This window comes from Nomascus leucogenys, chromosome 25 (assembly GCF_006542625.1).
Source record: "Nomascus leucogenys isolate Asia chromosome 25, Asia_NLE_v1, whole genome shotgun sequence".
Classification (NCBI taxonomy): domain Eukaryota; kingdom Metazoa; phylum Chordata; class Mammalia; order Primates; family Hylobatidae; genus Nomascus; species Nomascus leucogenys.
Genome location: NC_044405.1, coordinates 14,705,625 through 14,722,656, shown reverse-complemented (window position 1 = coordinate 14,722,656; position 17,032 = coordinate 14,705,625). Strand labels below are relative to the sequence as shown.

At 39.5% G+C, this 17,032-nt stretch overlaps 1 protein-coding gene across 1 annotated transcript; it reads right to left on the bottom strand.

Moving 5' to 3' along the window:
- Positions 1-7,077: 7,077 nt before the first annotated feature.
- LOC100594704 (putative methyl-CpG-binding domain protein 3-like 5) lies at positions 7,078-7,705 on the bottom strand. Its single transcript, XM_030806032.1, is given in 2 exon segments — positions 7,078-7,095; positions 7,097-7,705. Coding segments are annotated over 2 exon segments (627 nt in total).
- Between the last annotated feature and the right edge of the window lie 9,327 nt (positions 7,706-17,032).

Below are 17,032 nucleotides of genomic sequence, written 5' to 3'. Positions count from 1 at the left end.
TCAGAGGGCTCAGAAGAAGACAGGAAAATGTAGGAAAGTTTGAAACCTCCTAGTGATTTGTTGAATGGCTTTGACAAAAATGCTGATAGTGATATGAACAATAAGGCCCAGGCTGAGGTGACCTCAGATGGAGATGAAGAACTTGTTAGGAACTGGAGCAAAGGTGACTCTTGTTATGTTTTACCAAAGAGACTAGTGGCATTTTGCCCCTGCCCTAAAGACTTGTGGAACTTTGAACTTGAGAAAGATGATTTAGAGTATCTGGTGAAAGAAATTTCTAAGCAGAAAAGCATTCAAGAGGTGACATGGGTGCTGTTAAAAGCATTCCATTTTGAAAGGGAAACAGGGCATAAAAGCTCAGAAAATTTGCAGCCTGATGATGCAGTAGAAAAGAAAAACCCATTTTTTTGAGGAGAAATTCAACCTGGTTGCATAAATTTGCATAAGTAACAAAAAGTTGAATGTGAATCCCCAAGACAATGGGGAAAATGTCTCCAGGGCATGTCACAGGTTTTCATGGCAGCCCCTCCCATCGCAGACCCAGAAGCATAGGAGGAAAAAATGGTTTCATGGGCTGGGCCCAGGGTCCTCATGCTGTGTGCAGCATGGGGACTTGGTGCCCTGTGTCACAGCCACTCCAGCCATTGCTAAAAGGGGCCAACATACAGTTTGGTCCACGGTTTCAGAGGATGCAAGCCCCAAACCTTGGCAGTTTCCACATGGTGTTGAGCCTGCAGTTGCACAGAAGTCAAGAATTGAGGTTTGGGAACCTCCTCCTAGATTTCAGAAGATGTATGGAAATGCCTGGATGCCCAGGCAAAAGTTTGCTACACAGGCAGGGCCCACATGGAGAACCTCTGCTAGGGCAGTACATAAGGGAAATGTGGGGTCAGAGCCCCCACACAGAGTCCCTACTGGTGCACCACCTAGTGGAGCTGTGAGAAGAGGGTTACGGTCCTCCAGACCCCAAAATGGTAGATCCAACAACAGCCTGCCCTATACACCTGGAAAAGCCACAGACACTCAACACTAGCCCACGAAGGCAGCCAGGAGGGGGACTATACCCTGCAAAGCCACAAGGGCAGAGCTGCCCAAGACATGGGAACCTACCTCTCACATCGCATGACCTGGATGTGAGATATGGAATCAAAGGAGATAATTTTGGAGCTTTAAAATTTGACTGCCCTGCTGGATTTCAGACTTGCATGGGCCCTGTAACCCCTTTGTTCTGGCCAATTTCTCCCATTTGGAATGGCAGTATTTACCCAATATCTGTATCCCATTGTATCTAGGAAGTAACTAGCTTGCTTTTGATTTTACAGGCTCATAGGTGGAAGAGACTTGCCTTGTATCAGATGAGTTGGACTGTGGACTTTCAGGTTAATGCTGAAATGACTTAAGACTTTGAGAGACTCCTGGGAAGGCATGATTGGTTTTGAAATGTGAGGACATGAGATTGGAAGAGGCCAGGGGTGGAATTATATGGTTTGACCCTGTGTCCCCACCCAAATCTCATCTGGAATTGGACTCCCATAATTCTCACATGTGGTGGGAGGGACCCAGTGAGAGATAATTTGAATAATGGGGGCAGTTCCCCCATTCATGGTAGTGAATAAGTCTCACGAGATCTGATGGTTATATCAGAGGTTTTTGCTTTTGCATCTTCCTCATTTCTCTCTTGCCTCTGCCATGTAAGAAGTGCCTTTCACCTCCTGCCATGATTCTGAGGCCTCCCCAGCCATGTGGAACTGTAAGTCCAGTTAAATCTCTTTTTCTTCCCAGTCTCAGGTACGTCTTTATCAGCAGTGTGAAAATGGACTAATATACTTGGGCAAGTTATTTAACTTATCTGTGCCTCAGTTATCTCATCTGTAAAATGGATATCATAATAACACCTATTTCATAAGGTAATTGTAATTGTTAAAAAATGAGTTAGTAAATAGAAAGATTGTAAAGTACCTGAGACACAGACATTTCCGTGTGTTACCCATTATTATTTTTAACAAAGGATAAAGTAATCTATGTAAATATGTTTATCAAATAGGTGTTTACAAAAGCAAAAACTGGCTTGCATAGATATACAAGCTATAATGCTTTTCAGCCGATGAAATATTATATAGTCGCTACATTGGTGAACATTAGAGAATCTATTATATAACTTCTAATTTTAGTAGTTCACATAAAAAATCAGGTAAATATCTCAATAAATGCAGAAATGACATAAAATACAACACCCATTTCTGACACAAAGCAAAATTGATCAATTCTTATACTTAATCATATCAAAATCTAGTAACAAATTTAACAGTAAACTTTTGATTTTCCATTCAAATTTCACAAACAAAACAATGGTGCTATCACAATTATTGTCCATTGTTCTGGAAGTAAAATTTAATGCAAGCAAATAAAAATAAATAAGGAGAGTATATGTACTAGAAAAGAAGATGCATAACTGTCATAATTTGGAGATTATAGGACTGCATAGAAAGATAAAATAATGTGGCTGGTTAAAAATGTTATTTACAAAAATGAGTAGTTTACCTATCTACAAAATCATAATAAGAAAAAAAGGATTAAACAAAATCTCATAATAACAAGACAAAAATAAATCATTAGAAATCATCTTAGCAGTTAACATACAGGACAAATAAAAAGAAAATATTACAATTTTACTGAAGAGACATAAAAGGAGAATTGAGTAAATGTCCCTATATAGAAAAACTCAAAACTCTAAAATTATCAAATCAACTTTCAAAAATTCAATTTAAAAAGCAACAGGAATTTGGGAGGTATTTGAAAAAATTATAATAAGCTCGCCTGGAAGATTAAATGGAAAAAATTTGGAAAAAATAAGATGAGGCAGAACTATTTTTATCAAATATTAAAGCATGTAAGACTATAGGAACTAAAGCATTTTGTGGCAGGATTAGTGTGTTAGTTAATTATTACTGCATAACAAATTTCCCCAAAACATATTGGCTTAAAACAACACACACCTATTATCTCATAGTTTTGTGGGTCAGGAATCGGGGCATGATTTAGCTGAGTTCTCTGACTATGGGTGTCTCACAAGGCTTCAATCAATGTGTCTACTGGGGCCACAGTCATCTCAAGGCTCAGCTAGGTAAGACCTGCTTCCGAGCTCACTCACTTGGTTGTTGGAAGGATTCAGTTCCTTGCAGGCTGTTGGACTGATGACCTCGGTTCCTCCTCAGCTGTTGGCTAGCGATCTTGCTCATTCTCTTGTCACATGAGTTTCTCCACAGGGCAACTCATAACATGGCAGATGGCTTTAGCAGAGCAAGCGAGAGGACGAGAGAGAGAGTGACAGAGTACCAGTAAGATGGAGGTCTCAGTTTTTGTAATCTAATTGCAGAAGTGACATCCCATCACTTTTTCAGTATTCAGTTCATTAGAAGCAAGTCACTGGGTCCAGCCCACATTCAAGGGGAGGGGATTACACACGGGTATGAATACCAGGAGGCAGGGATCATCGTACAAATCTGCCTGCTACCACTAGAGAGATAAACCAATAGAAGAAAACAAAGTATAGAAATAGACCCAAATTCCTTTGAGAATCTAGTATATAATAAAAATAGCATTCTAGATTAATGATGACAAGCTCTATGAATTATCATGCCATTGCCAAATCAAATCATGTCCAAATCATACTTTCAAATAATTAGCTAGGCATCTATGAAAAACCATCTGGGCACCTATCTCTTTCCCAGGGATATAATAATACTGAGATAATAATTCTATGGAAAATACATATAAAATTAAGGCATGGAAAAATACATATATAGTATAATTATCAAAATGTTTTAAATATATATATACAGGGAAGCAAAAGAAACTACCAATAAAGTAAACAGACACCCTACAGAATGGGAGAAAATATTTGCAAACTGTGCATCCAGCAAAAGTCTAATATCCAAAATCTATTAGGAACTTAAATCAACCAGAAAAAAATTCCATTAAAAAACTGGCAAAGGAGATGAACAGATACTTCTCAAAAGAAGATATACAAGCAGCCAACAAACTGAAAAAATACTCATCAGCACAGATCGTCAGATAAATGCAAATCAAAACAACAGTGAAATATCATCACACACCAGTCAGAATGGCTATTATTAAAAAGTCAAAAAACAGAAAATTCTGGAAGGCTGCAGAGAAAAAAGAACATATACACTGTGAGTGGAACTGAAAATTAGTTAAGCCACTGTGGAAAGCAGTTCAGAGATTTCTCTAAGAACTTAAAACAGAGCTACTGTTCAACCTAGCAATCCCATTACCGGGTATATACCTAAAGGAAAATAAGATCATTATACTCAAAAGACACACACACTCATATGTTCATCACTACACTATTCACAATAGCAAAGACATGGAATCAACCTAGATGCCCATCAGTGGTGGATTAGACAAAGAAAATGCAATAGCTACATACCGTGGAATACTATGCAGCCATAAAAAAGAATGACATCATGTCTTTCACAGGAACATGGACGGAGCTGGAGGCCATAATCCTAAGCAAACTAATGCAGGAACAGCAAACCAAATACCACATGCTGTCACTTATAAGTGGGAGCTAAACATTGAGCACACATGGACATAAACATGGAAGAAAAGACACTGTGGACTACTAGAGATGGAGAGGGAGGGAGCGTGGATTGAAAAACTACCTATTAGGTACTATGCTTATTACCTGGATGAAAGATAGCCATGTAACAAACCTGCACATGTACCTCCTGTGTCTGAAATAAAAGTTGAAGTTTAGCCAATCAATAAATAAAAACATATAGAGGGGAGAAAATGTTTAAGAAAAGAAAAAGAAATAGTACACATCAACAGCGGTTGTGTATAGCTGGGATCATTGGCATGTTTTAAGTCTTTTATATGTTCTAAATATTGTTAACAAAAGTGTAGTACTTTTATAATGGAAAAAGAAAGTCTTCTAAGCGATGGTTTCAAATTTTTTAAGAAGTGGGAATCTCTTTCAAATGAATTCTTACACAGAATCCTAATCATAAAGAAGACACGTAAATAATTTCTGAATGAATTTTGAAGGTTTAAAGTTGAAAATATTCGAGAATACCTAATACAGTAAGATATAAAACCTCTTCAATGTCACTACGGTAAAATAGACATCACTATCAATCGTTACTGAATTTTTTTTAATGCACATACTCATACTTAATGCTTTTAAAAACAAAGTTCTGGCTTCTTATTTTTATTCTTCACCAAATAATCAGATTATAGGAAAAAAATTTGAAAGCTGGAAAAGTTTACTTTAAGTGTGATAATAAATAAAAATTTTAGTTCTAGCTCAAGCTGAAGAAGTCTTATTCTAAAAATCTCTGCATATAGCCTTCGTATCAGGAAAGCAGAGATGGATATAAATTACATGATTTCAGGAGCTCAGATGGAAGTCCAGATTTATAGAATCTGGAACAGGAGAATAAAGGAGCGTTTGTCTTTTTAAAAAATAAATAAATAAATAATGCTAACACCCACCCACACAGCTCTCCACACAGAATGAAAGCTATGTTATAATACATTCCGTTTCTCATTTATGACTCAATGAAACATCAGAACACTTGATGTACAATATAACTTTTAAAGGAAGGTTGACCAATTTTCTTCTTGGAAGAAGAAATGAAATCATCCAAAAAAAGCACTTTGGGAACTATGACAAAAATGAGGAAATAAGCTCTGCCTCTTACGAATAAAGGTTCAGTGTCTCTGTATCTAATAGTAAATAGGAGACATTCAATAGGGAGCTTAATGTCTGTTACTAAAATAATAGATAAAAATAAAAAATTAAAGATAAATAAACATTAAATTACCTGGAAACTCAAAATAGAAGTTCATGTAACCAAAAGACAAAAGTTCTATTAGAAAAAATAATCATTCAACAATATGTATCCCACTTTTAGCTATTTTCTATATGTGAACAAAAATCATTATACAGTCAATGGGAAATAGTAATTGAATACTGCATGAAATAACATTGGACAATTTTTATTTTTGATTAACTCAAGAAATGTAGAGTTACAAGGAATTGAAATGTAGGACATACACCAGTTTCCCAGTCTGGAAAATGGTGAAACACGCATTGTTACCAGAGGTCAAATCAAAGCTTACTAGCTACATTTCTTCACCTTTATCATAAAAATTTTAAAGTATGAGAAATCTTCATATGGACATTCTTTTTTTTTATTATACTCTAAGTTTTAGGGTACATGTGCACAACGTGCAGGTTTGTTACGTATGTATACATGTGCCATGTTGGTGCGCTGCACCCAGTAACTCGTCATTTATCATTAGGTGTATCTCCCAATGCTATCCCTCCCTGCTCCCCCGACCCCACAACAGGCCCCAGTGTGTGATGTTCCCCTTTCTGTGTCCATGTGTTCTCATTGTTCAATTCCCACCTATGAGTGAGAACATGTGGTGTTTGGTTTTTGGTCCTTGCGATAGTTTGCTGAGAATGATGGTTTCCAGCTTCATCCGTGTCCCTACAAAGGATGTGAACTCATCCCTTTTTATGGCTGCATAGTATTCCATGGTGTATATGTGCCACATTTTCTTAATCCAGTCTATCATTGTTGGACATTTGGGTTGGTTCCAAGTCTTTGCTATTGTGAATAGTGCTGCAATAAACATACGTGTGCATGTGTCTTTATAGCAGCATGATTTATAGTCCTTTGGGTGTATACCCAGTAATGGGATGGCTGGGTCAAATGGTATTTCTAGTTCTAGATCCCTGAGGAATCGCCACACTGACTTCCACAATGGTTGAACTAGTTTACAGTCCCACCAACAGTGTGAAAGTGTTCCTATTTCTCCACATCCTCTCCAGCACCTGTTGTTTCCTGACTTTTTTTTTTTTTTTTGCCTTTAAATGCTTTTAATAAAGAACAGGTGGGGAAGTACAAAGTGTGACAATTCATAGCAGGAAAGAGGACAGGCATTAAAAGATAGGGATTCAAAACCCAGGACTGTCCCCGCTGACTCACCCCCCAACTCTGGGGCCACACCCCACAGCTTCTCAGCACCCCCTTCTCCTGCACTTCATCCACCTGTCAGCATTATCTGCCTGCCTGGCCAGCCTATCTGCCTGCAAGGCCTCAGCCAGTCTCTCCCTGGCTTTCTTCACCCTCCTTGCCTGTCTCCGGATATCTGCATGAGTCACCAATTGGCCAGAGAGGGGCAGTGGGAGCTGACAACCCACTCCTGGGGTTGGCCCCCCTGCCACAGCTGGAAACTGCCCAGGGGTGGGCTCGGGCCAGCTGTGCACATACTCAGCACCAGCTCTGTCCAGAGATTCACTGGCCATCCCCTGTGCAAGGATACTTAAGACGCTCTCCAAATGCAGCAGACTTGAACCTTCTCCTTGGCTGCTGCAGGGCTGCAGGGCCTGCATTCTCCGGTAGGCGCAGAGTTGCTGAGGCTTCTCCAGGTGCTCATCCCCTTTTCTGCGTCTAACCTGGTTGTCAGGATGAGACCTGATCCTTGTCACCGGCCTCTGGAAGATGCAGCTGGTGAGTCTCACGGGGAGAGCAGACCTTGCAGCTTGTCTCCGATGGGCCTTGGCCATGTGGATTTCTTGTTTCTTCTGTAAAGCCCAGGGCATCATGTTTCGTTTGAGCTTCCCCAGAATAAGCGGGCTTGGAAAAGAGGTGAACGCAGGCTCTCCCATAGCTGTAGAGTTCCTCCTGCTGACCCCACTCCCGAGATGCAGACAGCCCTTGGCTTGCCGGAAAATGCCGTTTCCTGACTTTTTAATGATCACCATTCTAACTGGTGTGAGATGGTATCTCATTGTGGTTTTGATTTGCATTTCTCTGATGGCCAGTGATGATGAGCATTTTTTCATGTGTCTTTTGGCTGCATAAATGTCTTCTTTTGAGAAGTGTCTGTTCATCTCCCTTGCCCATTTTTGACAGGGTTGTTCGTTTTTTTCTTGTAAATTTGTTTGAGTTCATTGTAGATTCTGGATATTAGCCCTTTGTCAGATGATTAGATTGTAAAAATTTTCTCCCATTCTGTAGGTTGCCTGTTCACTCTGATGGTACTTTCTTTTGCTGTGCAGAAGCTCTGTAGTTTAATTAGATCCCATTTGTCAATTTTGGCTTTTGTTGCCATTGCTTTTGGTGTTCTAGACATGAAGTCCTTGCCCATGCCTATGCATATGGACATTCTTAAGACAAGTGAAGAAATATTTCCCATTTTCACCTTGTACAATTTAAAATATGAATTTTAAATGTAAAATGTGTTACTATAATTTCCAGTGTTATTTCTTGATGGGAAAAAATATACCTCAGAAGCACATCCAAGTTCTCTGCAGAAGCATAGCCTTGGGAGTGGCCAACCTGAAATTAATTTCCCTGAATAAATTTTGCAAAGCTGCCAGGTAGAGAAATTTTCCTTTAGAAGAGAACCTAGGGTTTGCTGAAACCAGCAAATGGCTTACTATCAGAAAACCTGAAATCATCATATCAAAAAGATACTTGCACTTGTATGTTTATTGAAGCACTAGTCACAATATCAAGGATATGAAATCAACCTAAATGTCCATCAAGGGATGATTGGATAAAGAAAATGTGATATGTGCACACACACACACACACACACACACACACACACACACCATGGAATACTATTCAGCCATAAAAAAGAATGAAATCATGTCTTTTACAGCAACATGGATGGAAATGGAGTCTATTATCTTAAGTGAAATAACTCAGAAAGTCAAATACTGCATGTTCTCACTTATAAGTGGGGCCTAAATGATGTGCATACATGGACATGAAGAATAGAATAGTAGACACTGCAGACTCAGAAAGGCGGAAGGGTGGGAAGGGGGTGAGGGATGAAAATTACTTAATGGGTACAATGTACACAATTCAGGTGATGGTTACACTAAAAGCTCAGACTTCACCACCATACACTATATTGACGTGACATAATTGCACTTGTATCTCCTAAATCTATAAAAATTAAAATAAAGAAAAATAAAAGAAAATCTAGGTTTCAGACTCAGCTTATCCTTAGAAGCTTGAGCAAGACATAACTTCACTTGGCTTCAGTTGCTTCATTTGTAAAATCGACAGCTGTCAAACAGCTGTCACATCCTACCATTCCTACTGGACATCATTATGTAATCATTCATCCAAACAAATCCAGGCTCAAGAGAAGATTGCTCTATAACCTGGCTCTTTGTTGTCAATCTCCTCCCAAGATCATTTATGTAAATATTTTAGTTTACTCAAGACAATAGCCATTGATAAGCCTACAAAATAATTATTTTCTCAAAACTGAACATTCCAGTGAACAGATACTCTTTAGCAAAGTAGCCTGCACACAACTAGTTCTTAACACATATTTGAAAAATGTATTTCAGGTTATAGTCTGGGCTGGTCGTGGTGGCTCATGCCTGTAATCTCAGGAGTTAGAGACCAGCCTGGTCAACATAGTGAGACCCTGCCTCTACAAAAATAAAAATAAAAATTAGCCAGGCATGGTGGCATGCACCTATAGTCCCAGCTACTCGGAAGGCTGTGGCAGGAGGATCACTTGAGCCCAGGAGGTCAAGGCTGCATACAGTGAGCCATGATGGCACTACAGCCTGGGAGACAGAGCAAGACCCTGTCTCAAAACAAAACAAGACAAACAAAAGAAAAAGAAAAAAATCTAAGAGTAGAGTCTGGACTTTTTCTCATCAATTTTTTCTTCATAATTGTTAAAAAGCATCAAATAAAAATATGTGGTATATTTTCTCTTCCTTAAACTATTTCTCATGAATACAAAATTTTAATTGGGTAGAAATCATGAATTTTAGGCGTATTCATAGAACATTTCTCAAAACATATTTGCAAGTCATATCATTCCCTTTTAGCATACAGTCACTGAGATGTAGTAATAGAAACTTCAATAGTATTCTTCCTGTGAAACTTAAGTAAATTAATATTAACAAGACAACTCAAAATCCTAGGATGAAAATAAAACATACATGGAAATATATTTTTGGGCTTGTTTTTAAAATTTGACTGATACTGTAGTGGAATGAAAGGGTAATGAATTCATGGGCCAATTCTGTCACTGTAAGCTATAACTTTGGGCAACTGATTTTAACTTGGCTTTCTTATCTGTAAAGTGGCCATCATGCCCTTCTACCCACCTCACAGTCTGATGTGTGGATAGTGGGGAAAATCTATACAATGCCCACTTGACACCACAAATATTAATGCTGATGGCACAAGGAGCTTGTTCATTTGTTCTAGCCTGAGAGATTCAGCTTGGGAATGGCATCTAACCATTGAAATTGGTTCTGTTGTTACAGTGGTGGGGTGGTTGTGGTTTCAGTGACTGAATTTGGAGAGAGTGGGAAGAGAGTGGGAAGTTCACTGCAATGTATCTGACCAAGATCTGCTGGAAGGTGAAAGTGTGTAGCTTCTCGGTGCAGTTGTGTTGCAAAAGGGAGATCATGTGCAGAGACATAGTTGAGTCAGGTCTATGCTAAGGAGAGCGGATCTTTTGGTTGTTTACAGCAACGTACCTAAAATGAGCTCACCCTCTTCAGCTGACAAGATGAATGCCCCTGTGGAGCAGGTCTGAGCTGTTTTTTTAGGGGCACGTCACAGGCAAGCTGCTGAGAAATGTGGCCTGGTGTGCACAGGATTCCCGGCATAGGCAATTAAGGCCGATGGTCTAGTTTCCAGAACTATCCAAAATTACAGAGGAGGCTCATATGAGGTCTGGGCTTGCCTAGCTCTGTCATCATTGCTTCCTCTCTCTCTGGTCAAGGGCCTGGGCAGACACTTGCCACGATGGGCACAGGGAGAGACCAACTTACCTTCATAGTTGGAGGAGGAGAAACAGAAACTCAGATGCCTGAATTTTAACCTCATGTATTTCCCAACTACACTTGGGGAGAGTAAATAAACCATTACTATTTTAATCATTTGACTACGAAAATAATATTTCTGGCTTTCCAGCTGGATAGAGGATGCATCGAAACAGTGCCCTCTGCCTTACGCTTTCTTTGTGAGCAGTGTGTGACCACAGACTTATTTTGGGGTATCCTAGGGTGGCTTCTTAAAATTTCCAGATATCCATATATAGCTTCCTGAGGAACAACATGTTAAAATACGTGAAATCTTCCGGGCCTCATCTTCCTACTCTCTAATGCACCACCTTTAACAAAACTGATTTATATTTTTCAACTATGAAAGTATAAAAATGCAATGTTTGTGAGTTCTGAGAAGCATCCTTTCTGAAAGTGCTTACTTAAAAAAATTATGGGTACACAGTAGGTGTACATATTTATGGGGTACATGAGATATTTTGATACAGGCATACAATGTGTAATAATCACATTAGGGTAAACTGAGTATCCATCACCTCAAGCATTTATCATTTATTTGTGTTACAAACATTTCATTTATACTCTTTTAGTTATTTTTAAATGTGCAATAAATGATTGTTGTCTGTAATCACCCGTTGTGCTATTAAATATTAGATCTTATTCAAGTGGAGAAAAAGAAAGGAACCCTTGTATGCTGTTGGTGGGAATATAAATTAGCACTAAATTAGAATGTAAATTATTCTCCATAGCCACTATGAGAATAGTATGGATGCTCCTCAAACAATTAAAAATAGAACTACAACATGATCCAGCAATCCCACTGCTAGGTATATACCCAAAAGAAAGGAAGTCAGTTTATCAAGGGGATATCCACACTCCCATGTTCCTGCGGCACTATATATAATCGCCAAGATTTGGAAGCTTCCCATTTTTTTTTTGAGTAAATTATTCGAGAATAAGTACATGCCACGGAATCCTAAATAACAAGTAATGGGATACTACCCTTGTTCTCCACACAATTGTGCATCTTTTGCTCCATCCTACAACTGCCAATTGTTTAAGGGGAGAGTCACTGGGGTGAACAGCCTGGCCAACAGGGTGAAACCCCACTCTACTAAAAAGACAAAAATTAGTTCTGCATTGTGGTGCCCGCCTGTAATCTCAGCTACTCAGGAGGCTGAAGCAGAAGAATTGCTTGAACCCAGGAGTTGGAGGTTGCAGTGAGCTGAGATCATGCCACTGCACTCCAGCCTGGGCAACAGAGTAAGGCTCCTTCTAAAAAAATAAAAAATAAAAAAAAATAAAGAAAGAAAAAAGAAAAAGAAACATAGGATAAATACATCTTTCAACAGTATGTCGCTTATATGTTTGCTACAGTTTGGGTGTTTGTCTCCCCAAACCCCACATTGAGCTTTGATCCCCAGTGTTGGAGATGAGGCCTAAGGGGAGGTGTTTAGGCCATGGGGGTGAATTTCTCATGAATGGCTTGGTGCTATCCTTGTGGTAATGAGTGAGTCCTTGCTCTATCAGTTCCTGTGAGAGCTGATTGTTAAAAAGAGCCTGGCACCTCCTGCCTCTCTTGCTTCTTCTCTTGCTGAATGATTTCTGCACACACTGACTTCCCTTCACCTTTCACCATGAGTGAAAGCAGCCTGAGACCCTTACCAGATGCAGATGTTGATGCCATGCTTCTTGTATGGGCTACAGAAGTGTGAGCCAAATAAACCTCTTTTCTTTATAAATTACCCAGTCACAGATATTCCTTTATAGCAACACAAATGGACTCAGATAATTTTCAAACAACATAATCTGCATTTCTTCAACTTCCAGTCTGCTTCAAAAGTATAATGAATATAGTAAGCTTCCTATGCTGCCAGAATTTTTGGATGGTCAATATGTTTTATAAGTTATTTTTGTCTAGCAATTAGGCCCATTATTTTAAATCTAGAGCAAATCCACTTCACCTGAAAGCATATTATTTGAAGATAACTAACATACTGTTTTAAGAAAAGTTTGTTTCCTGACTTTGCATATATATCTTATAGAATGGGGACTGGAAGACAAACAGCAATAAATTATTTGCCAAGAAATGTAATACATTAATAATGTAAACTGTAACTGTGTAAGGCCTTTTGAAAGATGCTTAACACATAAATCTACACTCTGATAACTTTTTTTTTTTTGAAACAGAGTTTCACTCTTATTGCCCAGGCTGGAGAGCAAGGGCTAGATCTCAGCTCGCTGCAACCTCTGCCTCCCGGGTTCAAGCCATTCTCCTGCCTTAACCTCCCAAGTAGCTGGGATTACAGGTGCCTGCTACCATGCCCAGCTAATATTTGTATTTTTAATAGAGACCGGGTTTCACCATGTTGGCCAGGCTTGTATCAAACTCCAGACCTCAGTTGATCTGCCCACCTCAGCCTCCCAAAGTGTTGGGATTACAGGCATGAGCCACCATGCCCGGTCAACACTCTGATAACTCTGAGCTATTTAATCCTTAAAAATTACCAGCTTCATTTGCCAGAATGTGTTGTTTTGATGCCTAATGCTGGAGTGTAAGCTCCCTAAGGGTAGTAATATGTGTAGGATTTGTTCACCAGGAATTTCTAGTACTTGGAAATGGGCCTGGCACATAGAAAGCATTCAATAAATAAATTTAAATAAATGCTGCCATACATGGAAAGAGGATTAACATGATTTAGCTACTTAAACAATCAGCAACTCATCTGAATATTACTGGTTGGGCAAAGTCCCCAGTGCCTCTTGCTCAGGGGTAGCTTGCATAATGAGAATCTCTCTGACCATGAAAATTATTTGGGAATTCTTCCAACTATGTCAGCTTAACAAAGACACATCAGTGAGTTATCTTGAAAATTCATTGTCTTCCTTATGTCTAAGGAAATATAGCACATTTTGACAGCCACCATTTATGATTTCATGACATAACTGACACAATTGCAGCACTTAAAATAAGATTTTCCTGCTTTTGGATAGGTCTTCTCATGCCCAGTGTATTTTTTAAGAAGTTATAAACATTGAAAAACAAATTTATTGCAATTATATAAAGTATGTTAGCATAGTTCTTTTTAGAGAAAAACATCCTCATTATAAGTGTGTTACTGTACATGTATATATATATTGTAAAACCCTAATTCTAAGACACTACTCCTTTTGTTGGGGGGGTAGAAGTAAGACACTAAAGGATCTAAGAGATTCATAGGGAAACTAAGTGGAAAATATTGGGAAATAAGATGAGGCAGACCAGCCAATCTTTGGGTTTTTTGTTTGTTTGTTTTTTGAGATGGAGCTTCGCTCTTGCTGCCTAGGTTGGAGTGCAGTGGCACCATCTCGGCTCACTGCAACCTCTGCCTCCTGGGTTCAAATGATTCTCCTGCCTCAGCCTCCTGAGTAGCTGAGATTACAGGCACCCGCCACCATGCCCAGCTAATTTTTGTATTTTTAGTAGAGATGGGGTTTCACCATGTTTGCCAGGCTAGTGTCGAACTCCTGACCTCAGGTGACCCGCCCACCTCAACCTCCCAAAGTGCTGGGATTACAGGCGTGAGCCACCGTGCCTGGCCACGCTTTGGGTTTTTATGGTACCAGTAACCACTTCTCTGAAGCTAGAGGTGTAAACTTCACCTGCCTGATGTACTTTTTGGAAGAGCCTAGCTTGGAGAGGGGTATAGGGGATGAGAGGGGTGAGCACCAGAAAAAAACTTATAAAGAAAAGCCTGTGTTTGTTTTGAAAACAAGTAGCCTGTGGCTGGGAGAAGAGCTACTGCCAGAGGCACGGGCAGAAAATCCAGGCAACCTGACTGTGAAAGGCCTACTCAGCAACGGCTGCAAGGCAGCTCACTGAATCTTCAGAAGAAGGAATTTTATGCTAACTCAATCTCTTCACTGCATAAACTAGAATTATTTTACTTAGCAATGCCTGCTTTTCAAAGTAGGGGTTGTAGAATGAAATAACCATTGTTCTCATCCCAAGCTTCACCACTGACCAGCAGTGGGACACAGGACAAGGAAAACTCTTTCCAGGCCTCAGCTCCTGTATTAGTTCATTTTCATCCTGCTGATAGACATACCCAAGACCAGTTGATTTATTAAAAAAAAAAAAAAAAAAAAAGAGATCTAATGGACTCACAGTTCCATGCAGCTGGGGAGGCCTCACAATCATGGCGGAAGGCAAAAGGCACGTCTTACATGGCAGCAGGCAGGAGAGAATGAGAGCCAAGCAAAAGGGGTTTCCCCTTATAAAACCATCAGATCACATGAGATTTATTCACTACCATGAGAACAGTATAAGGGAAATCACCCCCATGATTTAATTAACTTCCACCGAGTCCCTCCCATAACACGTGGGAATTATGGAAGCTACAATTCAAGACGAGATTTGGGTGGGGACACAGTCAAACCATAACAGCTCCACACCTCCAAAATGGAGAGAGTAATCCCTCTTCCCATGTCTGTAGAAGCCTTTGCACAGTGTCTGGCATACAGGAAAATGTCAATTAGTGGTAGGCTGTTATTTTTCATCTTTTGAATGGGAGTTGTAATTTTTTTTCTTTTTACATTTTCTCTTAGAATTTTAGTCAATTTTTAAAATATTGGGTTCTAAGAGTGCTAACATGGAGTAAAAAACGTGATGTTGTCATTGTTTGGAGTTGGAAGAGAAAAGCAAACACCAGAAGTCCTGGCACAGTACCTGCAGGTCCGTGAGGTAACTCAGCATGGAAGGCAGAAAAGCCAAGGAAAGAACGTTGGGAAACTGGGGCAGGCAGGCATTCCCCTATCTATTGCCTGGTCTGCATTTGTTGTTCTTTTCTTTTCTGGAACAAGACTGTATTTTGCTCATTCATTGGCTTACTTATTCATTCCATTCAATACAAATGCCACAAAAGGCTGGGGGCAGAGGTTCACACCTGTAATCCCATCACTTTGGGAGGCCAAGGCAGGCAGATCACTTGAGGTCAGGAGTTTGAAACAAGCATGGCCAACATGGCGAAACCTCGTCTCTACTAAAAATATGAAAATTAGCCAGGGGTGGTGACAGGTGCCTGTAATCCCAGCTACTTGGGAGGCTGAGGCAGGAGAATTGCTTGAACCCAGGAAGCAGAGGTTGCAGTAAGCCGGGATTGCGCCACCGCACTCCAGCCTGGGCGACAGAGGGAGACTCCGCCTCAAAAAAAAAAAAAAAAAACAAACCAAAAACAAAACCAAAAACTGCCACAAAAGACATTGTGCAAAATGTGGAGAGAGGGAACAGAAAATGGCTGGAAATTGAACTTCTCTCAAATCTCAAGTCCTTGTAGGAGATCAGACAAGGAAACTGACAAATGCAAAACCGGATGGTGAAGGGAAGGGGTTTAAGCAGATGTTACCATGCAATTCTTTTTCCAATAAAAGACCACTGCTTTGGGTGCCAATAACCATGTAGATATGGAAAAAAAATTAATGACATTATGTGTTATAAATATCTATTCTTTTACAAACAAGCCAATAAAAAAATAATTACTGGAGGGTTTGTATTACTTTATTAGCAAAGACTGTTTTACATATGCTGCAAGTAATTTTGATTTCTGCAAAGAGGAGGAAATTTTCTAATTATTATATACTACAATCAGTTTTTTTTTTCCTATTTCAAGTTATTATAAAAAATTCATTGTTGTCACAGATCAGAAACACCCATCCTCTTTGACTTTCCAGGAAGTCTAAAAGTCAAGAAAAATAATTTCACCATCTAAGCTATATGTTCCATGAGAAAGACACTGCTAAAACAGCAAAATGGTCCAAAAAAGATTCACGTGTGGAAAGTGAAGAAAAAAATGTTAACTTTTATAGTCCCTCTTAAAACAAGGAAATAGATGCATTTATTCCCATGTCTAGCTCTTCTCCTGTAATCTACTTCTTGAATCTGCCTGGGACCAAGAAGCCCACATCTCTGCTGATGCTGATTCCTACATCTTCTGGTCTGATGCCAAACCACAGTGATTTTGCATCTGCAAGAGCACATTAGAGAGTCAGCTGAAAGAAGAGTAAAACATTTATTAACGCCAAAGCCATCAACTGCAATCAAAAGATGAAGCCAAACAAATCGAGCAATTTGCAGAAGAGGAGACACCGTCTAAGGCAGGAATAAGTGAACCTCAAGGGTGT